The sequence below is a fragment of the Camelus dromedarius genome, chromosome 2, assembly GCF_036321535.1.
Source record: "Camelus dromedarius isolate mCamDro1 chromosome 2, mCamDro1.pat, whole genome shotgun sequence".
NCBI classification, from domain to species: domain Eukaryota; kingdom Metazoa; phylum Chordata; class Mammalia; order Artiodactyla; family Camelidae; genus Camelus; species Camelus dromedarius.
In genome coordinates this window covers 40,399,055-40,423,533 of record NC_087437.1, presented here as the reverse complement: position 1 = coordinate 40,423,533, position 24,479 = coordinate 40,399,055, and the positions used below count along the sequence as shown (strand labels likewise).

At 35.4% G+C, this 24,479-nt stretch overlaps 2 protein-coding genes and 1 non-coding gene across 15 annotated transcripts in view; 2 read left to right on the top strand and 1 right to left on the bottom strand.

Annotated features, from left to right (window-relative positions):
* Positions 1–14,846, top strand: part of PHC3 (polyhomeotic homolog 3) — a 71,951-nt gene extending 57,105 nt beyond the window's left edge. For 7 of the 11 annotated variants that reach the window (XM_031450996.2, XM_031451002.2, XM_064492684.1 and 4 more), the window contains 3 exons: positions 766–898; positions 990–1,221; positions 6,799–14,846. In XM_031450996.2, coding sequence (XP_031306856.1) covers positions 766–898; positions 990–1,221; positions 6,799–6,953 — 520 coding nt within the window. In that variant the 3' untranslated portion in view covers positions 6,954–14,846. Of the gene's footprint in view, positions 1–765; positions 899–989; positions 1,222–1,396; positions 1,525–6,798 lie in introns of those variants that run through there. The other 4 variants (XM_064492698.1, XM_031451007.2, XR_010383416.1 and 1 more) reach the window with 3 other exon arrangements.
* On the top strand, positions 25–127 carry LOC116155886 (U6 spliceosomal RNA). Its single transcript, XR_004139790.1, has one exon. It is a non-coding gene; the product is annotated as a U6 spliceosomal RNA (small nuclear RNA).
* GPR160 (G protein-coupled receptor 160) overlaps positions 14,122–24,479 on the bottom strand; it is a 40,376-nt gene continuing 30,018 nt past the window's right edge. For all 3 annotated transcript variants that reach the window (XM_064492714.1, XM_031451032.2, XM_031451043.2), the window contains 2 exons: positions 21,262–21,380; positions 14,122–18,076 (listed from right to left, as the gene is read on the bottom strand). In XM_064492714.1, the coding sequence (XP_064348784.1) occupies positions 16,974–18,002 (1,029 nt within the window). In that variant the 5' untranslated portion in view covers positions 18,003–18,076; positions 21,262–21,380 and the 3' untranslated portion in view covers positions 14,122–16,973. The remainder of the gene's footprint in view (positions 18,077–21,261; positions 21,381–24,479) is intronic.

Genomic DNA, 24,479 nt, shown 5'->3' with positions numbered 1-24,479 from the left:
AGGTCTACATTAAAAAATACTAGAGTGCTCACTTTGACAGCACATATTCAAAAATTGGAACGATGCAGAGATTAGCATGGCCCCTGGGCAAGGATGATGGCAAATTCATGAAGTATTCCATAATTAAAATGTATATATTAGACAGTCTGTTTTGGTAAAATAAAATCTTTAAGCCAATTTCAAAGAATTACATATACTTGAATTTCCTGAAGTGAGAGCCATGAATTCGTTGTGTATTTTGAAGTCTAAACTACATTTTCACTCTTCAGTTTTAGTTACATTTGAAAAATATTTTACTGGCCATTTGAGATTTCCTCTCTCTCTACTAAATTAAGCTCTTTTCATTATTCTCTCTTCAGAAATGATTACTTGAGAAAATAACAGTTTCAGTGAACATCTAAATAGTTAATTCATAACTTCTTTTTCTCCTGGAAACTTGAATTATTTTACTGCTCAAAAAAAATGTTATTCTCTGTATTTTGCAGAAAGCCTCCCACTGTCATGCTGTTTTTAGAAGAAAACATCAATACCTTGCTAAAGGTGTCTAATATTACATTGAGAACTATGTTGTGATGTATAAAGAGGCCTTTTTTTTTTTAACTGTTAGCATAAATAAGTCTATTAAATACTGTGGTTTACTTTCTTAGGTATTACTGTCCATAATGAAGTAAATGGCACTTTCTGATTCACTTTAAGGTCATGATTAATTACTAAATGGAGTGTCCCATACATTATTTAATATTTTTTCTTACTTGAATTTCTTAGGTACAATGTTAGCTGTTCTAAAAAATTTGCACTTAGTCGTTGGAATCGTAAGCCTGATAATCAAAGTCTTGGGCATCGTGGTCGTCGTCCAAGTGGCCCTGATGGGGCAGCAAGAGACCATATCCTTAGGCAGGTCTGTAGAAACCTTGCTTCAATGTACAATACTCTTTTCAGAAATACAAGGAAAGTGCAGTGCTGTATTTTACTTGTACTACATTTTCCAGCTTCCAATTACTTATCCATCTGCAGAAGAAGACTTGGCTTCTCATGAAGATTCTGTGCCATCTGCTATGACAACACGCCTGCGCAGGCAAAGTGAGCGGGAAAGAGAACGTGAGCTTCGTGACGTGAGAATGAGAAAAATGCCCGAGAACAGTGACTTGCTACCAGTTGCACAAACAGAGCCATCTATATGGACAGTTGATGACGTCTGGGCCTTCATCCATTCTTTGCCTGGTATGTGATTCACCACTTTGGCCTTAGTACGTTTCTTGTGCATTCACACGCTGGAATGACGCTAGATCCGTCCATCCTGTTGCACAAAAGGGCTAGAGAAGTTCTCTGTATATGTACCCTTTAAATGGCATTTGCTATTGAAATGTGATCTGTTTCCTCTTGCTTATTCCCTCAGCACAACTGGGTATTTTCTCATACCTTCCAAGTTGATAAAAACTGACTAGTCCTGCTTCTGCTGTGACACCTCAGCCGGTGAAGATACTAAAGGTGCTCTCTTCTCTTCAGTCTGATTTCTCTCGAGAGGTCAGTAGAGAGATTGAGTCAGACACTTCTTCCCTTCTGCTCTTCAAGTTTTTTATTCCTTATTTCCTCCTTATTTCCTACTTTAACCTTTTTAAAATGAAATAAGAAATAATTTTTAAAAAACATTTTTGAAAGCTAATAAGACCTTTTAGTATATAAAATTTTGGTTTCTTTTGAAAAATTAAGCTGGTTCTTTTAGAAGTAGCTGCATTCTTTGATTCTTTGCAGTAAGTAGACATTAAGACCACTTCTGAAATTAAGTAGACAACTAGAATTCGTTCCAGTATTGAGGGTAACTTTCTTATTTATGTTTTCTGCTCTCTCATTTGGAACTTCTTCGATCAGCTTAAGTTGCCATTATGTTCTTTATCTTTTTTCTTTAATACAACAATAATCTTCTATATCCACTTCCTCTAAGGGGCTGGCTACTAAATAACAGCTGCTCATGCTGCTCATGCTGAGACCCACACTGGCTATATATATTAAGACTATATATTTTAAATCAGCAAATCTTTATTACTCATTTTGACTTTATGAATATGGAAAATAAGACTTTTAAAATATTTGTTCCAGTTTTTTTTTTTTTTGGTGAATTATACCATTTCTCTTTGACACAAGCTTTCCAGAAAAATGATATCCCCTTTGAACTTGTCTACAGACTTATTAAAATTAACCCAGCTATTTTTGTTTAATCTTTCTGTGAAGGTGACCACTGTCTCGGAAGCAAACTTATAACTAAAGTGTTGTGTGAGTGAAGAAAGTATGTTCAGAAGTATTCTGCTTTTTTAAAAAATTTATCAGCCATTTACCTTATACAGATGACCCCTGACTTATGATGGATTGACTTACAATCTTTTGACTTTATGATGGTGTGAAAGTGGTACGCATTCAGTAGAAACCGTGCTTCAAATCTTGAATTTTGATCTTTGCTAGACAGATGCAGTACTATACTTTCTTCTCAAGCTGGGCAGGGTAGCAAGCCACAGATCCCAGTCAGCCACACAATCACGAGGGTAAGATATACTCACAACCATTTTGTACCCATAAAACCATCTGTTTTTCACAGTATTCAGTAAATTCCATAAGATTCAGTACTTTATTATAAAATAGGCTTTGTGTTTGATGATTTTGCCCAACTTTCATTAGGCTAACGTAAGTGTTCTGGAGGATGTTTAAGGTCGCCTAGCCTAAGCTATGATGTTCGGAAGATTGGGTCTATTAAATGTATTTTTGACTTAATGATGTTTTCAACTTATGATGGGTTTATTGGGATGTAAGTTGAAGAAGATATATATATATATATATATCTCAAAAATTTTATTTTTTTTCAATAGCTAATTTTAGAAATGCTAAAAAAGTTTGGTTCTTTTTTTTTAAAACAAGATATGGTCACTTTCAAAGAAAGATGAAATTGTTTAAAGAAGGGATACATTTTTCATGGAAAGATACTTAAACACACACCTAGGAAAACCTTTAGGTGTGAGTTAAGTACTGACTATGTGGGTTTAAAATCTGCTTTAAAAAACTGACATATTTAGAGGAGGTGAGTCTTCCCTGATTACGGTTTTAATATTTTCTGAAATAAATTTTAGGTTTTATATCAGTCTAGATATGTTGAGAATTAACTTTGGAATCAACACTGATCCCTTGGTCTGGACTTTGATTCTGTCATCTTCAGACATAGTTTTAGGGTATGTGAGCTGTTCGTTAGCCTTATTTCTCATTTGGGGGAAAATATTTCTTTTCCTTTGGGGAACAGGAAAGTAGTTGGCTAAATAAATAATATTGCTGATTCTTCTATCACTTCATATGCTATTTTTTAGGGCTTGTTTTCTGATGTTCCTTAGCATCCATTTGCCATGAGGATACTCTTGGCTGCTTTATTAGAACAAAGGCTAACTTCTTTGTCTCATTCTTGCTTTATTTGACTTGAAAAAAATAATTTTTTATAACTTGAGATGCCTGTCTTAGTGAGTTCATCAAGACACTTAATTTTGTTGCCAGTTGTTTAGAGAACATTACATATAAAGGAGACTGCTTTAATTTAGAATTGCTTGGTGCTGTTTATGAGTCTGCTGAATATAACTCTGCTTTTCTTTTACTGAGTAAATGAGAGTATTTCCCAGCTGCTTTGACAGACTAAATAACAAGCTTATTTGTGTGCTCAGTTACATTTTCTTTCCTGGGGTTTTTATCTGAACAACGCCTGTAGCTTAAGGCAAATCTCATGGCAGAAAATGCCTCTGTCTTCACTTCTCTATGTTCTGTCCTTTATAAACTTCCTTTTGAGCCTCTTGCAGCTCCTTCATGGCTGGATTCCACCCCCCCACCCCCACCCAGTAGACTACTGCTGAGCTTTTCTTATGGAGTGGCCAGACTTGTAAATTTTGAAATCTCTTCAATTTTGTTTCTTTCCAGTTGAGGTTTCCCTCTTTTATTAGGATACCTATGTTTATTCCTGGAGTTTTCTCTTCTGTTTGTATAGTGTCACCTTGTGAACCATATTGGTGGAGCCATATTAGAGCTGATACACAGACCAATCTCAGAGCTATTTCCAGAGTGAAAAATTATTTTCTTCTAAATATTTGTACATTAAGAAGTTCTCTATAGGAATGGTTCCTTTTATTTTCAGTTTACTGCAGTTACCTTCTTTAACTCTAACTTGATAACAATGAACTGCTTTTTGCAAAGATCAGTTTAGTCTGTGTTTGTTGATCTGTAAACCTCCAGTAGATTTGGTTTCTCTGTAGGCATTTAAAGTACAAATTGTCTAAAAACATTATTTACTGGTTTTCATCATACTAATACTGGGACTTGTTTATTCTGTAGTACTGAGTGCAGGTGATATCTTTTCACCATTTTTACTGAAGGTATTTTTTGTGCAGGGTGTTTTTGCTTTAGTAAAGTTTAGCTGGAAAGGTGACTGGACACTTAGAAAGTTCATTGGGACCCATGTCCGTGTCCAGAGGTCCATGCCTAGACTGATGGCTGCTTCTGTTGATGTAAAGCCAGCTGAGCTGACTGGTTGCTGCAGTTGGGTTATGTTTTGTAATGTCCCTGGGGCACCAGCTGTTTAACAGAAGTAGATTCTGGATATGTCAGAAACTCATAGAACTTTAGCATAGTATATCTTGAGTGTATAGTTTTTTTTAAAAAAATGTATCTTTCTCTAATGAGTTTCTGGAAGCATAATTGCTTTTGCTTCCTCCCTCCCTTTTGAAGTTGCTTTATTTTTTTATTTCTATACTAGCATATTACTACCTTTTTTTGTGGTTGGCTTAAGAAAGTTGTGATCCAAACTTCTGAAGATAATGCATTCCTGTTTGATCATGCTGTTTCCCCAGACACTTCTTATTCTTTATTATTTTGCTGATACATTTGCTGTCCACCTACAAGAAGACATTTGGAGAGGGATCTGATAATACAGAGGAATAAGCACAGGCTGTCTATTTCTTCATGGAGAACTCCTTGTTTCTATTCCCAAATGTAGCTCCTATGGTCCTCACTACTTCTCATTGCTCCTGTTTTCTGAATCTAAGTAAGTCCTATCCTATCTTTCTCTCTCTTCTTTTCTTCCCTGTGTTCTTGTAAGTAAGACTGAAGAGAGAAGAACGTTAGTTCTTTCATAAAAAGAAGGTTGAAGTCACAACTAGATGCAAGATTAGTCAGTTTTGTCTGCCCAGTTTTGAGAGCTACCTCTGGGAAAAGAAAAGGGGCTTTTCTATGGTGAGTAATCCCATTTTAACTATATTGTTTCTTTTATGTGGTAAATGGCCAAAACCATAAAAATTTCGCATAGATACTTTTGAAATGTCAGTTTTAGAAAGTCTGAGAAACGATTAAAATAGAGAAATTGAAAAGCTAACTGATACGTGGGAAACAGGAAGGCTACAACCAACAGAGAAGGTGGGAAAAGAAATAACCAAGAAAAGCTGGCCACACAGCTGAGTGCAGGGGGGAAGAAAGTTCGTATTACTCTTACAGATGGCTCCTTTTAAGCAGATTACATTTTTGTTCATTATTCATTCATAGTCCTTCACTTATCCAAAAATGTATGTATTTAGCACCTGTAATATTTTGTGCTTGATGCTCGGATTATAGGGATGACATTATCATCTTATATAAACAAGAAGATGATACATTTGCCCTAGAAAGAATAGTCATTCCAACAAAGGTGTATCCAAAGGTTTATGTAATGTAACAATTTCCATTTTGCATTATCTTTTCTGTTTTCCCTTTGAATCCTGATTTGAATAAAAAGAAAGACTTTAAGCTGTTAGTTTTTATTCTTAAATTGATTTTTATAATTTTGTCTCTTATAAGGAAGCGACCACATTTTTGCATTGTCTCCTCTTGTGTTTCCTTAATTCATTACCTTCTCTGCTGATTTCCCAGTGGGGAAGTTTATTAGCCTGGCTGTGCAGAATTTGGTAGATAATAATAACGTTTGAGGTTCAAGTAGATTGCTAGCATTGTTACTTGCTGAAGGACCTGGTTTATGCTGAGAGGTGAAATACTGGTTATTTGTCAAGAGAATAGCCAGCAAGCTCAAAATTTCAGTGAGAATTTGTGTTTTCTTACTAGAAGTGGAGATGAGTCCAGTGATACTAAGATTTGAAGTGGAAATTACAAGTTGTGCATTGTAATACATTTCAGCAATAGATTGATACTACAGTTTTGTTGGATTGGTTCTGCCCTGAGTCAATAATAAAAATGTTTTAGATATGCTTGGCAATTGAAGGTTGTAAATTAGAATAAAGGTACAAATGATAATGAAAGTGGCACTTGAGAAAATATTTCTAAATTGTTCTAAATAGCAGAATATTGTATTTTATTCTTCTGTACCTGTATGTATGTGAAGGATCTGTTATACAAAGAAAAATTCATGAGGTATAGTAACTAGTTGATCGAAGCTTCTGTGTGTGGCATGCTTCCAGCTGACACCATTGTCCTTTTCATGAAGGTATGTTATATCTGGACTGATCAGTCTACATTTTACCTGACCCTTACTATTTATTTCTGCATTATTATTTTTCAAACAAGAATTCCAGATAAATTGCTTTACCTGGATTTCGAATTAATTCTTTTTTTTCAGAATGCCAGGAAATACTCTCTTCTTCAGGAGTGAAGCCAAGACTGCCATCAATATGTTTCGTTTGTTTCTAGCCTGTATTTCAGATACTCAAACCCAATGAGAGTGTAACTGTAATTATTAGGAGTAACATCTAATTGATGTGTATTGACACTAACATCCTTCCTCTGGTCAAATTTTAGGCTGCCAGGATATTGCAGATGAGTTCAGAGCACAAGAGATCGATGGACAGGCTCTTCTCTTGCTAAAAGAAGACCATCTTATGAGTGCAATGAATATCAAGCTAGGCCCGGCCCTAAAGATCTGTGCACGCATCAACTCTCTGAAGGAATCTTAACAGGATCATGAGGCTTTGAGATAACAGCAGTTTTATTCTTCTTAATATGTAAGGTAAAGGCTCAAGTTGGCCTAGAATATTATCACTTAGCCAATGTGGATAGCCAAGCACATTGGGATCTCCACATCAAAGGCTGACATTTCTACAGGTGTGATAATTCATTGTACATTTTCATAATTAGCCAACATTGGTGAAATTAATTTTACAGGTTACACACAACATTGAAAGACTTGTTATAGAGGGCCATGATATTTTTCAAAGTGTTTTTACTAGATAATTTTTTTAATGGTGATGTTTATCATTAATATAAAAAATCCTCTTTAAAGTAATTTAATGATTTACATTTCTCTTCGTTTGATTTGGTTTTCTTATACATTTTTCTACCCTATAAGTTTTCTATAGGTTTTCATGAGAGAGATAATTTAGGAGTAATTTAGGAGTCCAGTGACTGGAATTGTATGCAATGAGATATCAGTGTGTGTTTTAAAAAAACATGTCTGCTAGACAGTTGCTTTGTCTATAAAAAGGACTGCATTCTAGCATGAATCATACTGATCTGGAAGAAGAGTTGGCTTCTAGTCCATACTTGACCAAAAATTTGGTGTGACTGAGGAATTTAGTTTTCCTCATATTTTTTGTTCATTTTGAGCAGCGGTTCTCAATGGAGGTCAGTTTTGCTCCCCAGGGGACATTTGACAATGTCAAGGAACATTTTGGTTGTCATAGCTTGGGAGTTTGGGGGGTGGTTGCTCTTGGTGTCTGGGGCATGGAGGACAGGGATGTTGCTAAATATCCTGCAGTGCACAGGACAGCCCTCTACAATGAAGAGTTACCTGGTCCAAAATGTCAGTTGTGCCAAGGTTGAGAAACGCAGATGTAGGAATGATAAATATTGCTCTCTTTCACCCAAAGGGATATTTTGAACAAGTGAGACATAGTAAGGAATACATTATACTGTGGAAGTATTTCAGATAGCATTAATGTTCTGCTGATTTATTTTTCCCAATTGTATGCAGTCTAGAAAAAGGGGGGAAAATCCATTAAATTGGCCTATAAGATAAGGACTAGTACACCAGTAATTTGATTCTCAGTATGCATATTAGTTATCTTTCATATCTCTTTGCACTGATGAAGGCATAATATGATTATACCTTATGAACCAGTGCACAGCCTTTGCGGGCAAGGCGATAGTTTGTAGTGGCTAGTGGTTGGTCTTTGGGTTTTTCTAGTGTTGAACATGCTGTGCCGGGTCTAGCTAGAATGCACATTCCTTTTTCCTTGACTAAATCCTTGTATGCTTCCTACAAAGCACTTACCCAGCTGATCTCTCTTGGATAATCTGACCTCATTTAGTATGTACATGTTTTAGGGGGAAAAAATTTTAAGAAACCTTTCATTGAACAGTTAGTATTCTGTTAGAATTATGGCACTAAAACAAAATTGTTGTGAGAGCCCTTTGAGCTTTATAGTCCTGGACATCAAAACTGTTTTAATCTTTTTTTTATCTTACCTTTACCATACAATGGAAGTGTTTCAGTAATGGAAGGAACATTCATAGATATGTGGCAGAAGTTCAGTAAGTGAGGAAGAGTCCATGGGTTTCAGTCATTGTCACTGCTCTTCTCAAAAAGATTGTGTTACGCTAGTAGAAAACTAAAGATGTCATTAAAGACATCACAGATATTTATCTTTTGGCTTTGTGTACATTAGAGAATGTTGATTATTTTTATACAAAAATACAGCGGGTAATTTTTTTAACCTTTAGATGCCTCTTGTTTGAATGTATGCTTTGTGGGATTCTTTTGTGTAGTAATGTTTAAAAAGAAAAGATGTTTACTGATAGTTTTGTGTAGGATTAGAATATGTAACATAGTGTAAGGCTCATGTTCCAGACCTACAGTAGCTTGTAGTCTATGTCACATATTTCTTTATATCACATTTTTAATTATTGGATTAAAGTTTCAAGGAAAGGTAGGTACTCTACAGTCAGTTTTCATTTATTAGCAGTTAATCATTGTGACAGAGTTGTCATATGCTTGACTTTTCCATTTATCTTGCAATTTCAGAACACAAGTATAAGCTAAGCATTAGTAGGAGATGGTCCACAGTATGGGGGCTGAGGGACACAGAAAAATCCCCCCTGGAATTAAAACTTTATCGTAGGGAATCCACAAACAGTTCATACAAAACTGATTCTTTCAGGATTCACTCCCCTAGCAATAATGATTACCTCCCATAATTATATTTTCCGTAGCCTTTAAGGTATTAACTTGGACCTGTGTTACAGGGTCTCTTGTTTACTCCCTCTTCTGCTGTCAGTCACTGTGTACTTACTGAAAGCCCCTGTGCCTAGCACTGTGCTAAGTATCCAAGAAAGCTTACAAGAAGGGTTTCCATTTGAGAGCACCTTATAATCCTAAATCTTATAATAGTCTGAAGAATAGTCCAGATCTTTGGTTGTCCCCTCTCAAAACATACCCAGAAAATACACTTGCTTTTTTCAAGAGTTATTTTATTTAGAAATGGCTCATTTACTTTTCACTAGTAGTTTTCCTGTTGATGTAGCTGTTTCCTTCTGGATGATTTAACCATCTGAATTTCAAATTTTCAGTTATTTATAATGGATAGTATAATAAGACAGTAACACTGGGTGTCCACGTCTCTCTGACCTTTTTTTTTTTAAATGGAGGTACTGGGAATTGAACCCAGGACCTCATGCATGCTAAGCATGTGCTCTACCACCGAGCAATTCACCCCGCCCCCTAGCTTTAAGCACAGATTTAGCATGAATTAAGTTGGGAGAGTGCTATTATTTTTATTTTCCTTCATATTATTAGTTGTTACAGGATTTTGATTGAGGAGAGGGAATGACAAGCAGAAAGAGGACATGGGAAGTTCTTTTTACTTTTGCTACTACCTAAGTTTGCATTTCTGACTTCTTTATACTGATGCACTCTTTTCTCATCGAGGAAGAAAATCCCTACAAGTTTGAAATTTTATTTACTTTAAGTCATGTGTTCCTAAGAAAGTAAACAGAACAGTTGATTTGTAAAAGTTGTTTCTTAAATGACATGCATTTTCATCCAACCTCCGGTAGGCCTGTGTTTGATGCAGCTCTGCAGCTTTGAATGTAATCAGTATGAGAGCGCTGTCCCCAAACCTGTCACTTTTTAAGTGGCTGGTAATTTCTCCATGATGGTACTTTTAATTTGCTGGGGCTTTTTTTTTAAGTCCCAGTTTAAGGGTCGTCTCCTCAGAGTAGAGAACTTGGAATGGGAGGAAAGAAATATTAGTGAAGAAGCTTTAGAATAGGGGAGAGGGAGACAAGAGACCTGCCACTTTGTTAGTTTATCCCACTGCAACACTGAACAAATTTCTGCACTTTTGAAGTTAATATTCATGTTCTACCTAGTTTTAAATAGAAATTATTTTTTTTGGTAGCCCACTTTTTTTTGTTTCCTGGTGTGTTGAAACACTTATGAAATAAGTATTGTTGTACCCATGCCTTTGAATAATTTTCAGCATAGCTAATCTTCCTGTATCTAGTGTGATATTCTAGTCAGACATTTATTCAAATAACTAGTCTTATATTAAGATCTGGCCTAGTGCCCCATGTCACTGCCTTGTTCAGTTAAATGTTATAAAGCGCCATTTATGTTTGCAGGGTTTTGGTACCGCCATGGCACAAGTATGGTAGGGAGGCAAGGTACAGATTGTATAGTCTTAGGCTGCGTTTACATGTGTGTAAACCGTCTTGGAAAGAGTAAACGGTCACAGGTGTGTGTGAACGACGCTAGCCTCACAGCCATGTCAAGTGGGGGAAATCCCTGGCCGGACAAACTGTTAAAACATTTCAAAGGTGTATTTTTCAACCAGAACAGTCTGGTTATGTTTTGTGGTTTGAAGATCCTCACCCTTAGTGAATGGCAAGAATTCATGCTGCCTTTGTGCAACGGGCATTGAACATTATTGCCTGATAGCATGAAAGGGCTTCACTCCCCCCTACCTCTTCTAGACCCAAGGAAACTGAAAACTTCCTCCTTAGAGAGACCTTTGCCTGAAAATCCCTACAGAGGACTTTGTAGTGGGGATAATTTTAGGGACATAACTGTTGCAAAACTTTCTAATACCTAATAGCCATGTTTCCGTGAACCCTCTGGGCAGTGGAAACTGGCCATTTATGTACAGTGTTGCTCAGTCTGTTTCCTGTGCACAACGTGAAACTATAACTGGGCCTTCAGGAAGGTTTTCTAGAGGAAAGGACAGGGAAGTGAAGGAAGAGACAGGAGGAAAAGCATTCTAGACCCAAGAGGATAATACGGTTAACTGAGTGAGGCTGTGTAGTATAGATGTGGCCATCAGCAGTGCTAAACAGTAAACTGTAATGGTTGGCTCCCAGTTACAGCAGTAAACGGGGTATGTTTTTTCTAAATGTCAAGATTTACCTGTAATCAGACTCATTCGTTCACTCTCTTTATGAAGTGATCCTGCCCTTAGAAGCATATTAATAGCCCTAATGATATATAAATTGGTGATTTTTGACTTCTGAAAAAGGTGACACCTATTACAGTTGGAGAATATTTATCAAAAACTCAATAATTGAGTTATCAGAATTATAGAGATAATCCCTTTTCAGATACTACAGTTGAATCAACCATGTGGACTGTTAACAAAGAAAGGCATTTTAAAAGATTTTTTTAGATAGTATTTTGTTGGGTTGTGTCTCAGTCTAAGAATTGGATGACTAAGAGCTGTGGAGTTGTTTCTTTGTGTGGATTTCAGTAAACACAAGCCTACCTCTATTTCTTTGATGCACAGTAGTGTGGAACATGAAATGAACTATTTAATCTGCATTCATCAAAATTGGTATTTTCTGAATCTAGAGCATTTGATTTCGTCTTAACAATTGTGATTCAATTAAATAAGCACAAGTACAGTACTAGGGAAAATAAATATGCAATCTGACTAAAATTTAATTTCAACCTATTATAAGCTGTACATCTTTTAACAAATTCTTTGGGGAGGATATTCCTCTTGTTAGAAGCATAAAATGTATCATTATATAGTTTCCCTCATAGCACTAATATAAGCCATTTCTTCAATAAAAAGTTGAAAATTATATTATCTTCTTTGGGAAAAGTTTCCTAAATTTTTAAGAATTTTAAAGTTTTACGTATTATTTTTCAGAGCTTATTTACTCTATTTTAAAATAATACTATGGGAAAGCTTTTTTTGAAAGTTGTAAAGCACTAATACAGATATAATTATTACCATCATACTCCAAAGCAAAACATCTGGCTTTTTCTGACTTTCACTTTAGTGCACATATATGGAAAGGGAGACCTGCCCTCCTTTTCAGATCTGAAGCCCAACTTTTCTTATGAAAACTCTCCCCTTCAACTCTTAACACAGGCACACACATCTCTTAAGCGCCATGTTTATGGAAGCTTTTGGGAAATGTTTTCTACAAATGTTTCATTTTTTTCCCTTTTTATAACTTGTGAACATTTAATTTTACTTAAAGATGACAATTTCAACCTCCAACATTAGAGAAGAGGTACATTCAAAAAGTATTTTTTTCTACTGCCTTTGAAAAGTACAGTTGCTCTCAGTGATACTGGTGGCATCAGTATGAATCCACAGAAAGAAAACCTGTGTAAAGGTTTTTAAGTGTATTGTTTAAAAGAAGTAATGATTAAAGAAAGTAATGAGTGAATTTTAATTTGGAAAAAGGAAATCAATATAAATTTTAAACACTCTTATGTCAACATGGTATAGTTTTAAATGTGAGAGTAACGAAGTAAGTCCTTTTAGACCACCTACTTAAATTGACTCCAGTAATCTTAAGCATTGATAGTAGCCATCGTTTATTGACTTAAAGGTTGTACTTCAGGGACTGTTATCAGTGTTAAATCCTTGATTTTGTGGAGCTTTAATGATGGAGATGAAAAAGTTGGTGTTTATAAGACTGTGGTGGGGAATGGTAGTGAAATGAACATCAACCTATTTTAGAAAGAAGGAACTTTTTTAGTCTTGCCTCAAGCAAACCAAGTGTCCTTTGCTTAAAATCTTTGTTTAGAATGCTTATGTTAAAGTCATAATTTTGTTTTAGATAATACTAAATAACCTACTTCAATAATAAATAATAGATGAATATAATCATTAAGTTAACATGGTAAATGAAGGTAAAACACCGGCTGGGGGAACGAGGGTTTTACCTCCCGTTGGTAAGTTAGCTGTGGTGACGCCTCAAGTGGCTACTTCGCTTGTGGCTCGTCTCCTCTTCTAATCATACAGAATGGAGCCGGTACTGCACACAGTGTGGATTTTGTTTAAATCATTTTTAAGCTATATAAAGCTATGATTCTAGGCCACATAATGGCATACTTTTTAGTTTCTCCTACTTAATTCCCTTTTATCTTAGTTCTCTTAATTTCCTTTTTTAATGGTTCATTTCACACTTACAAGCTTTTGCTAAAAGGTGATTATTGAACATTCATTTCCTGGTTCACCCCAGTCCTTTGTTCTCCTAAGGATTAAGGTAGAAAATTCATACAGGTGAGCAGATGAGGACATTTTTCTAAGTGCTTCTTGTTAAACCACTGAACATATGAACACATCTGAACATTGTCATTCATGCATTTATCCATTCATTTAGGAAACCATTTGAACACTTACTATGCAGTGTGTGGTATACCTGACTTAATGAACTAGTAATAAGTAAACAATATCACCCCCGCCCCATTTTTTATTGTGACGTAAACAAACATGTAAATAATTATTACTTAATGTACTGAATGTAAAGTTGGAACTGAGAGGGAATTTTTATGCACTGGGTGAAAGATTAGGCTACATGACATCTAGGGGGTCTGAGTGAATCATTACAGTTCTCACAGCATGCTTCACATAATCGATTAACCATATACCTGATTAGGTTACAGAATTAAAAGTACCTCACATTAGGATTTACATTTTGAAACTGTTGTGACAGCCCATATTGCTCAGAATTATTTTGACACTTGACTCTGTTCCAGAGGTGTTGCTATGCAGGGTGTGACAGAACAAAACAAAGCTGGTGCTGACTCACTGTACACTTTGAACTACGAAAGCTTTACACCCAGTATTGACAGTGCAGTAACTTTTTGAAAACTTCAAGTCTCAAAGGAGCTCACTGAACAGGTTTGGTTTTTATTGTTTGTTTCTTTTCAAAGCAAGAAAGATTACATAAAATTTTAGTAGTATTACAAATAATACACTTTTTAGAAAGCACACACGTATTACATAGTTAAAGGGTTTCCTTTAACATGCAGAACTGGTAAACAAAATAGTTCCATGCTTGGAGCTTGAAACTGACAAGTTTTGGGGAGTAAACAGAACGGGAGAATTGATTGGGTAGAAGCTCCCTGGCTGCCCAGGGATTCTATGAATTACACTGTAATTCCTATTGACACAACTTTATATATTAACATCCACTTGATACTAACATTCTCCATAAAGACACAAAATGAAAATATATTAAAAAGATCTTTTATGCATCACAGTGACAGCTTTTTAAAGCAGGAAAGTGTTAGATTAGAATCTATAATAAACTGTAAAGAGAAACACTAACATACAAGTAACCAGATAGTCTGGGTTTAAAAAAATTTTTCCATGGTACTGGCTAATACTTTTAAAATATTTTAATTTACCTAGTTTTTCAAATATTTTATGCTGTTAAAATATCTATTACATACCTTTTGTATGTGTATTCTTAAAGTTTAAAAAAATCAGTGGGAGTGTGCATAGATAGTATAATTTTGGACATCTAATATCCAACACATTTAACTAGATTCCCGTCTCATTCAAAAGCGTGGTGTTTTTGTTATTCCCATAGGAAAAAAAAAAAAAAAACAAGCTCCAAAAACTATCCTCAGAGTAAGGGGTGAGTTTGTGAAGGTTGGAGTTGTGGACAGCAGTGTGCAGGATGGATACTCACACTGACATCAGGCATTTCAGGCCTCTTTGTTGCATTAGTGCTTTTTGTCGTCTTGCGTTGAAAACTTTTTTTTTTTTTTGTTAACAAAAGCAAATTGTGATAAACTTTAAAAAAAATTTAGTTTTGTTGCTTTAAGCAAATGTTAACTGGTTTTTTTTTTTTTAATTCCTCCTTTTGGTTCCTCCCATTGTCCTAAATAGGACTTTCATATTATTAAAACCTCAAACACTGATCCACCCAGGATGAACAAAGCATCACCAAGGGGAAAGAAAACATTTTTTATCTTTACAAAAAACAAATGTTAAGATTATATATAGATGTATTCTTTATGTTGGATATTGTACTAGAGTCCTCCTTATGGGAAATGAGATAGTTTTAGCACTCTTAGCATTAGCATTACTAGATTGGTGTCTGTAGCTACTGTTTTAAAATGTATAACCTGAAAATGAAGTTAATTTTTGCATTATAAGAGCACACCATGATCTATGTAAAAAGATTGTCCATTTGGTGTATTTTTTTAAAAAAGAAAGCACTTTCATATTAACAAGTAGCATGTGTATGAATTTTAGATTTTCATATTTGTTGTGTCTGTATTCAGTGAAGTAAAATTGAACATTCAAATGTTTGTTGATGGCAACATTAACTGTTAAAGTAAAGCACCTTATACTCTGCTGCTTAAACTTGCTTGTAATTGCACCTTTGTTACCTGCACATTTTCACATAGAATATTGTTGTAACATTGCTTCATGTGGGTCTGGATGGAAGGTTAGTGGGCCTACAGGATCATTTATTTATATTGTTTATATTGCAATAATATATTGTAGACCAGTTGTAAGTTCATTTCTTTACAAATAAAAGCTTCTTCCATTTGGCTGGTCTATTGAATAATTTCTTTTTTTCTTTACGAGGCATGGGGAATCTAACTAAACAAACAGCTTAAGGAAGGGCTTGAAATAAATTTTCTGGATTTAAAATCTTGCAGAGTATAAGTCTTTACTAATTAAGTAAAATATATTTTTAATCCCTGAGTTCCATGTGTGGCCAATTAGAAAGCAATACATTCAGAAGGAAAGTAACACAGAGAAGTACAGCAGGCTTGGACTTTGACAAATTAAACATCTATGTAGTTTAACTCAGTGATTTCAGATGATTCTGTCATTCATACTGCTTCACTCCAGTTGTTCTCAACCGAGGACAATTTTGCCCACCAAGGGAAATACGGGAATTTCTGGAAACTTTTTTTTTTTTTTTTTTAAATGAGAATTGAATACAGGACCTCATGCATGCTAAGCATGCACTCTACCACTGAGCTGTACCCTCCCCTGGAAACATTTTGATTGTAATGACTGGGGAAGGAAGTTCTACTGGCATCTAGTGGCCAGAGGGCAGAGATGCTGCTCAACATGCTACAACACACAGGGCAGCAGTCCCCACAGCAAAGTATTATCCAACCTAAATGTCAGTAGTGCTCAGGATAAGAAACTGTACGTTCACACTGTGATACGTTGCCTGTGTGATTATGTAAATATGTGCCAGGTGTGTTACAACTGGAAATGAATCTGGTATGTCATGGAAGAGACCTAGTCACTACTGAAAGGTAAGCAACAAAACTTTTCTTTTGGAATATTTGCATTAAGAACAGAAATATATATTTTTTAATTAGCTAAATTTAAATAGAACTAATCTTTCCCCTAATGTTAAAGAATATGATCCTGACTTTCTTGCCCTGAGTTTAATAAAAATGTTTAAGCTTGTATCTGAAATGTTGACAGTGAATCTCAGATTTACATAACAGTTTTTTGGATAACACAAACATCAGTATGGCCAACAGGTATAAAATTTTTTTGTTGGAAGTGTTTTGTTTAAAACCAACCAACCAACCTAATAAATATCATAGCCCCCAAATGACACACTGTGAAAACGTATGAAAGTTTGGGGGTGGGGCAGAGTAGGGAAGCTTAAGTTTAGTTCATTCTTTATATGTCCAAGTCATCATTCTTTACCATTTGTAAAATTCTGCTTCTTATAGCTGTTAAGTTTTAGTATTAACATGGCACCATATCAACAGTTATTGATATAGGCTTTTCAATTTGCTCAAGATTATGAATTGTAAGTGGAATGAAGCAGCATTTCCAGTTGACAAATGGATCTACAGGCAATGCCATGTCTCTAAAATTAAGTTTGTGACAATTAAACCAATAAACTGTAGCAATGAGGAAACTATTGACAAAGTACAACCACGGAATGTTCATCTCGATGTATGCTGGAATCTGTACTTTAAATAAAAGGATAATTACCTGTAGTAGTACAAATGGTAACCAGGTACCAAGAAAACAGATAATGAACTTGGGCAAGAGTGTTTTTTTAGAGCTTATAGTATAACTTGGGTGGGATGAAAAGGGAAAATACAGGATAGTCTCATTCATGTAGGAAGTTATCCTAATAGCCTGTACCAAGGTAGTAACTTCTGACCAAGAGGTTATAAAAGCCATAAATAAAATTATCACCATGGAAAATGACAGCCAGTAACTCTGAATGCTAATGTAGAAAGGACATTGATAAGAATAAGCATTCTGTACCTTCAGGCTTTGGTAGATAGCTGGATCTCCTAAAACATAAGCAAAGACTGAAACCCAAATTAAAATAACTGTAAAGAAATAAAATAATTTTTGACACTTAAAGGGAAGCCTGGTGGTTTTAGAGAAATTCAGGTAATAATCTATAGAAGCTGTCAGGAAAACTGGATAATGCAGAAAGCCATAAGTAAAAGAAATAATTTGAGTAAATAGGCAGATGTGGTATTTAGTAAACCTAACACCTAAAAGCACAAAATCCCTGAAATAAGATATAATGGAGATGTTTACCAAAAGTAAAAGATCAATGAATGCTAGTGAAATGCAAAAATAGTCCATAAAATTTTGATGGGTGTTTTTTCTTCTCATTCCTAGTGTGAGGATATTTAATAATATTTTCCCAAGTATAATCACGAATAAAAGACAGTTACCATCAAGGAGATGATTTGTTTGATGTAGCTGGTACTGAAAAGAGCAGTTCTCTGAGGTAAGAGCAGTCATTTTTTTTTTTTTTTTAGTTAAATTTCAAAGGCCTGCTGCTATAATAAAACAATGCTTCGCCTTATTTTCCATCCCTGCAAAGAAAAGTAAAAAGAAAATCTTGATGTTACCTTGATGCTATCACTATTTTAAAACTTTACAAAGCAAGCACCTTTAGTCTCGAAAATCTAATTTAATCCAATCATTTCCCCAAATAATTAAATAGTAACTTATATTTCTCATAGTACTTATAATGATCAAAAAGAAATAACTGTGTTTACTTTGGTCATTCTTTGAGACCCAGGTGGTCCAGAACTCTCAGATCTATAACCAACTGTTAGATATAAATTAATAACTTCTACATAAGTATAGGTTTTAATAACTTATTTTTTTAAAAAGTAGAAAAACACTTTATCTACCAGAGTCAAAAATACAGGCTTCAAATAGTAGCTTGATAGTAATTGTTGACTCACTCTGACTCCAGATAACATTACCCATTTTTCTCTTTTTGTCAGTGAAATTCAGATAATGCTTATGAAGCTCCTTTAGCAATTTTCAAAGGTTTTTAACCGCAGGATTAACATTCGGATCAAATCTTAAGCTCAAAGATATAAAACAGATGGTTCAGCTGAAAATAATGAGAATATTGGTAAGGGAAAGAGAGAAAGATTAACCTTCTTGATCAGATCTTTCAGGTATGGCACCTGGAGAGACAAAAGAACAGCAGGAAGGAGCAGGGACACCTGAGAGCATTATGAAGCGCTCGGTAAGGGCAAAGGAACAAGAGCCGAGCTTGATTTATAAATGCATTTGAAGCAGGAAAAAAAGTGAAAGAGAAAGGTCAGAAAAATCAGGAAAGGATGGGAAAAGGAAGGAAACTCAAGAAATTATCCTTAAAAAACAAAACAACACAGTTGACCCAAAGTTGTTTCTGCAAGACTCTTCAGTGTTTGTAACAGCAAAACAAAACCCAAACAAAACTACCCATGAATGTAGAGATGGGTTAAAAATGACACACGGGGTGGGGGTAGGGCTCAGTGGTAGCCTCCCAGGTACCTCCATTAAAAAAAAAAAAAAAAGACAGTACATCCTTATGATGTACTATTTTGCAGCTATTAAAAGACTTAATTTTCACTCTACCTTTTCTATACTTGTTAAATGTTGTTATACTTTGTGAATTTGTTAAATGTTAAAAATAATCATGTAAATTTTCACAGTATGTTAAGTAAAATGTAGGTTAAAAACTTAAGCAGAAACATATTATTTTAAGACATTATACATGTACAGAAAAAGATTCAAAAGGTATATACATCAGGTTATTAATATGGCAGTATTATAGGTCTTTCTGAATTTCTCAAACTCTAAGGAAAAAAATAAGAATCAAGTCTGAAAAGTAAAAAACTGAATTTGCCTAAAAGCAGATAACGGATGATTAATTTCAAGGAAGCGGTGAGGATACTGTCTGAGGATAAAGACAAGAAGTTGTGGGAGAGGGCTACTAGTTCTTTTGACAAAATGAACCCTAACTTAACAGAGAGTCTCTCCTGGTTGAGAAGAGAATTCAACACTTCTCAACTAGCCCTGACTTCGGGCTTCTGTGTTTGTCTTTTCATTGTCCAGTTTTAGTAAGAATATTGCTAACTTGGTTTAGTTAGAATCTCTCACCCTCGGTATCTGATCAGGTTTCTCATCCCCCCCATCTTCTGGGTCTAATCACCTTCATCTGCCTTGAGCAGGAATTCTGGCAGGTAAGTTTAACTAGAATTCCCCTTACCCTGGTGTTTCCTTGGTGATAGTTCACTGACCCCCCCCCCCCCATTCTTCGGCTATAAATTCCCACTTTTCCTTGTTGTATTTGGAGTTGAGTCCAATCTCCATACCCCCCACCCCAACTGCAGAGTCCCATTGCTGCGGTCCCCACACCTATTGCAGTGGTTCTTAATGAAGTCTGCCTGACTGTTCTTTAACAAGGGCTATTTCCATTTTTTCTTTAACATACATGGCCATAAATCTACCATGTCATTAGCTCAGATTATTAAGGTACACAAATAATGTATTTGCTTTCACACATGTGTGTATGTAAAGACAGTCCATAAAAAAATCATCCATACCTATTTTCATAACTATAGGTATAAAAGAACAAATGAAACAAGTTATTTTTGTACACTCAGTTTTTTCCCCTATATTCAATATACTGTATATTTTATCCTCTCCCCCCAAAAAGTTCTATTCCAGAAGGAATGGTAAAACCATGTTAACTCCTCCCTTGTGCCAAGGAAAAAACAGACTTAGTTTTAAATAGAAAAATGTTGGTTTAGAATGAGGGTAGGGAAGTTGATATATAAAGACCTATTTAAAAAAATTATGTCTAGAATGAAAGAAATTAAGAATTATCAGTATAAAATTATTTTATCCTTTGTAACTCCAATCCAAAATTAAGTAAAGCTATGGAATTGTGTTTAAGTAGATGACATCGAAGGGATGTGTCCCAAATTTCCATTTCACCATTGACTATCCAGGGGGAGCCGACTGGAAGGCCAGGACGGCAGGCTAGCCCCTGAAGGAGGGAAGTAACCCTTGAGTGTCTCCCAGGGACTAGGGAAGGTCAGGAGAGAAGGGGGAGGACGATCAGCCACAGCCACCTCGAACCTCTTCAGAACCTCCTCAGAAGGTTGGAAGAAAGAAGAAATGGAATACATAAGAGAATTGTAAAGCTGGGAAAAACTTTAGAGATGAGAAAAGTAAGGCCCAAGGAAGATACACAAATTGAGGCAATAAAAAGCAGTCAAAAGGAAGTATGTCGGAAAATGAGGTTCTGGTTGTTTTACAGTGGTTCCTGAACGCCATGATTATGGAAGCCAATCAAAACTTTCTTGGGTGATAACAATCTCATACTCCACTTCCCCCATAAACCACTAAAAGTATTCAAAATTCCACTATTTCATTTTTTTAAAAGGCCTCCCAGGACGAGACAGAAATCCTTTGATAGGCCAAATAGTCCCTTGAAAAATGTTCACTTTAACTACGATGATGTCAGAGATTTATTAAGCTATGATCCTTTTCCTGTGTGATGTTTTAAACTACTTATGAATTAAATCATACGTGCCGTATACAACTTAAGTTAACGTGGAAGTCCTTTTCAAGGCAGCTTACTCTGTGATCTGGCCAGTTTAGAAGTATTAGCAGGGCCTGAAGGAAACAAACCATGATTTTTTTCCACTGACATTCTCTGCTTTTCCATTTATAACCCAGTTGATCCTTAACAACACACCATACTTACTTTGCCTTCCCCAGTAGGACTTTTCTTGTCTGACGAGCTTCCTATTTTATGTCAGCTTTACAGCCTTTGATCATTTTATTCTTGGTTCCTGGCATACCAGAATGCCATGGGAATAAGCTCTGTGAGACAGAAAACAAACACCACTATCATGAATAGCCATCTAAATGACCTGAGTTCAGTGTAACTGTTTCCTGATCTCTGCATAGGAAAACTGTAATTTTCTGTGGGATTAGAGCCAGTAACTAACTGCTTATATTCTTTTTTCCAGCAAGAGGAAGAAAGGGGATACATAGTTTGAAAAGCACCAACGACCCTGAGATACGGGTGCAGATTCCATGGCATCTGTTTACAGAAATCCTGCTCACACTGCCACCCACAGGGTCCGAGTCTAAACTGGTAGTTCTCAAACTGTTTCATTTCAGGACTTTTTGACACTTGTTGCATGTTAACATAAGTAACATTTTTTAAAGTGAAAAACTGCTTTATTTTCTCCAAACAGAAAAAACTAAATGAGCAGAGTGGCACTATTTTACACTTCACAAGTGGCTTTAGTGTCTGGCACAACAGCAGGTGAATTCTCCATAAAATCAGTGGCGGTATCACACATCATGTAGTTTTTGGAAAACCCGCTGTACATTCATGACAGTTTAAGAGTGAAAAAAGGTAAGTAACTTCATAGCATTATTACAATCAAATAGTTGTGTTACGTAATCTCAGAAAAGTTTAACAAAACCATCTGCAGTAAACAATGGGAAGAGGGGATGAACACAGTTACCATTCTGGTCCACTGTTAACACAGAAAATGAGATTAGCACTGTAAATGGACTTCCTGAGCAGAGAGAGCCTATGGGAGAAATAATGTACTGAGCCTTGTCCAGGGGTTTTACATACCTCTTACCTAATCCTTACAGCAATCATGAAAGGTATATAGGACTTTTCCCCATGAGGAAATGCTCGGGGGTTAACAAGCACATTTCCCTAGGATGCATGACTGGTAAGTGCCGAAGCTGAAGTTCAACCTCAGGTCTGATCTCAAAGCTTACTGTCTTCAGTAAGTCACAATTATGGCTCAGCTCACTACTGGAAATGTAGAAAGGGACCCAATAAATATATATGTGAAAGAGCTTTCCAAATAAGAGTGATTGCTGGTACTCAAAGGATCATAACTAAGTAACTGATCTATTTGGGTAAATGATTTTATTCCTCCAAAATGTAAATATAAATAAAAATTTCAAAATGTGATACTTGCTTCATGGTAGGTCAAAATTCAGTGGAAAAAAATGTCATTCAACTCTGACAGCCTTTAAAGAAACATGTTTTGTTCATTTACAAAGTATAATTGATTCAGTATAGGAAATTAAAATACAGAAAACAGGTTTTTAATTTTAAAATAGGTAATATAATTTATATTGTATAAATTCAAGTTACAGAAGTATATACAGTGAAAATTATTTACCCACCCACTCTTTCAACACCCCTCACCCCTACTCATCACTATCCAAGTCCAGTTTCCTTCCATAGATAAAACCACTGTTACCAGATCTTACAGATTTTTCAGATATTCTAAAACAAGGTTTAAAAAAATTTTTTTTTAATTCGATGTTGTTAAGAACTAGCAAGGGATTCTTGATCTGCCCTTTCCCAGGTCTCCCTTATATACTAATAAAATCAGGTAATAGTTGCAAGGATAGAATACAACAAAATAGGAATCAATGATTGGTCAGACCATAGGGAGTTTCCACCAACCCAAACGTAAGGTTGGCCATAGAGGTCAGTGGGGCCAGGCAGGAAGACAGATATAGCAATTATCTAAAAGTAGGTGATTTTTAATTTTTTTCCTGAGGTACAGAATTATGCTCACTCACAGCTACTCCTCCTCTGCTTCTAGGCCCAATGGAAGATTTTAGTTCTTTGACCTTTACAGTGAGGTAGGCCCATGTGGCTATTTTTGGCTGAAGGGCTATGAGGACAAAGCATTTAATTACAGATGAGAGCCCCTTCAGTGTTCTCTTCCCCTGCCACAGGGAACGTAGAGGCCATGTGCTCCATCCAGAAGGTACAGTTCAAGGTAGTGGAATCTCTTGTCAACCTAGGCCCCTGAGTGACTGTGGAGCAGTGGAGCAACGCCCCTGATGACTCAGGATGGATGTACAGTGTAAGCAAGAAATGAAAGTTTGCTGTATCAAGCTGCAACGATTCTGTGGTTATATGTTACGGTCTATCATGACATACACAATTCCTTATAATTTACTGTACATCCGTTAACATTTCTTTCACAGCATGTATTATATTAGAATTTATAAAAGCTATAGTAGAAAAAACTTTGAAAAGCAACCATGCAAATACATATATTAAAAAAAGCAAAAGCAAAATTCAGTTTTAATTTATACTACATTAATTGCTTTTTCATTGTGTTCTGATATTCTTATATTTACTTATATTGGAAAAGAAGGTCTTGATTCAGTGACCTAAGTTTCCACCTTAAGAAAAAGAAGAGTGTATTATACCCAAAGTATGCTAAAAGAAGCGTATAATAAAGAGTAGAAAACAATGAAAATTTTAAAACAAAAATAATGAACCAAAAGTTGGTTCTTTGGGAAAAAAAAAAACAAACCCAATCAAATTGTAAACCTCCAACCAAACTGAGAAAGAACTTACCAAAATTAGGAATGAGAAACCTCACTACAGACCCTACAAATATTAAAAAGATAATAGGGGACTATTACGAATAATTTTATTCCAATAAATGAGACAACTGTGATTAAACAAAAATTTCTGGAAAGACACTGACTACCAAAACTCATTCAAAAAGATCCCTAAAAATCCCTATTAAAGAGACTGATTTTATACTTAAAAACCTTTCCACAAAGAAAATGGTAGGCTAGGTTCAGATGTCTTCATTGATGAATTCTACCAGACACTTAGGGAAGAGATACCAAATTTAAGGAGAACAGAAGAAACACTTTCCAGTTCATTGTTCAAGACCAGAATTACCCTTATAACCAAACCAAAGACATTTCAAAAAAAAATTGTAAAACAACATCCCTCAAGAACACAGAGGCAAAAATCCTTAACAAAAATATGTGAAATTAAATCCATTAATATATAAAAGGAATAATATATCCTAATACATCACAGCTAATGCAAGCTTGGTTTAACATTAGAAAATCAATGTAATTCATCAGGTTAACAGAATAAAAGAGAAAAACTATATGATC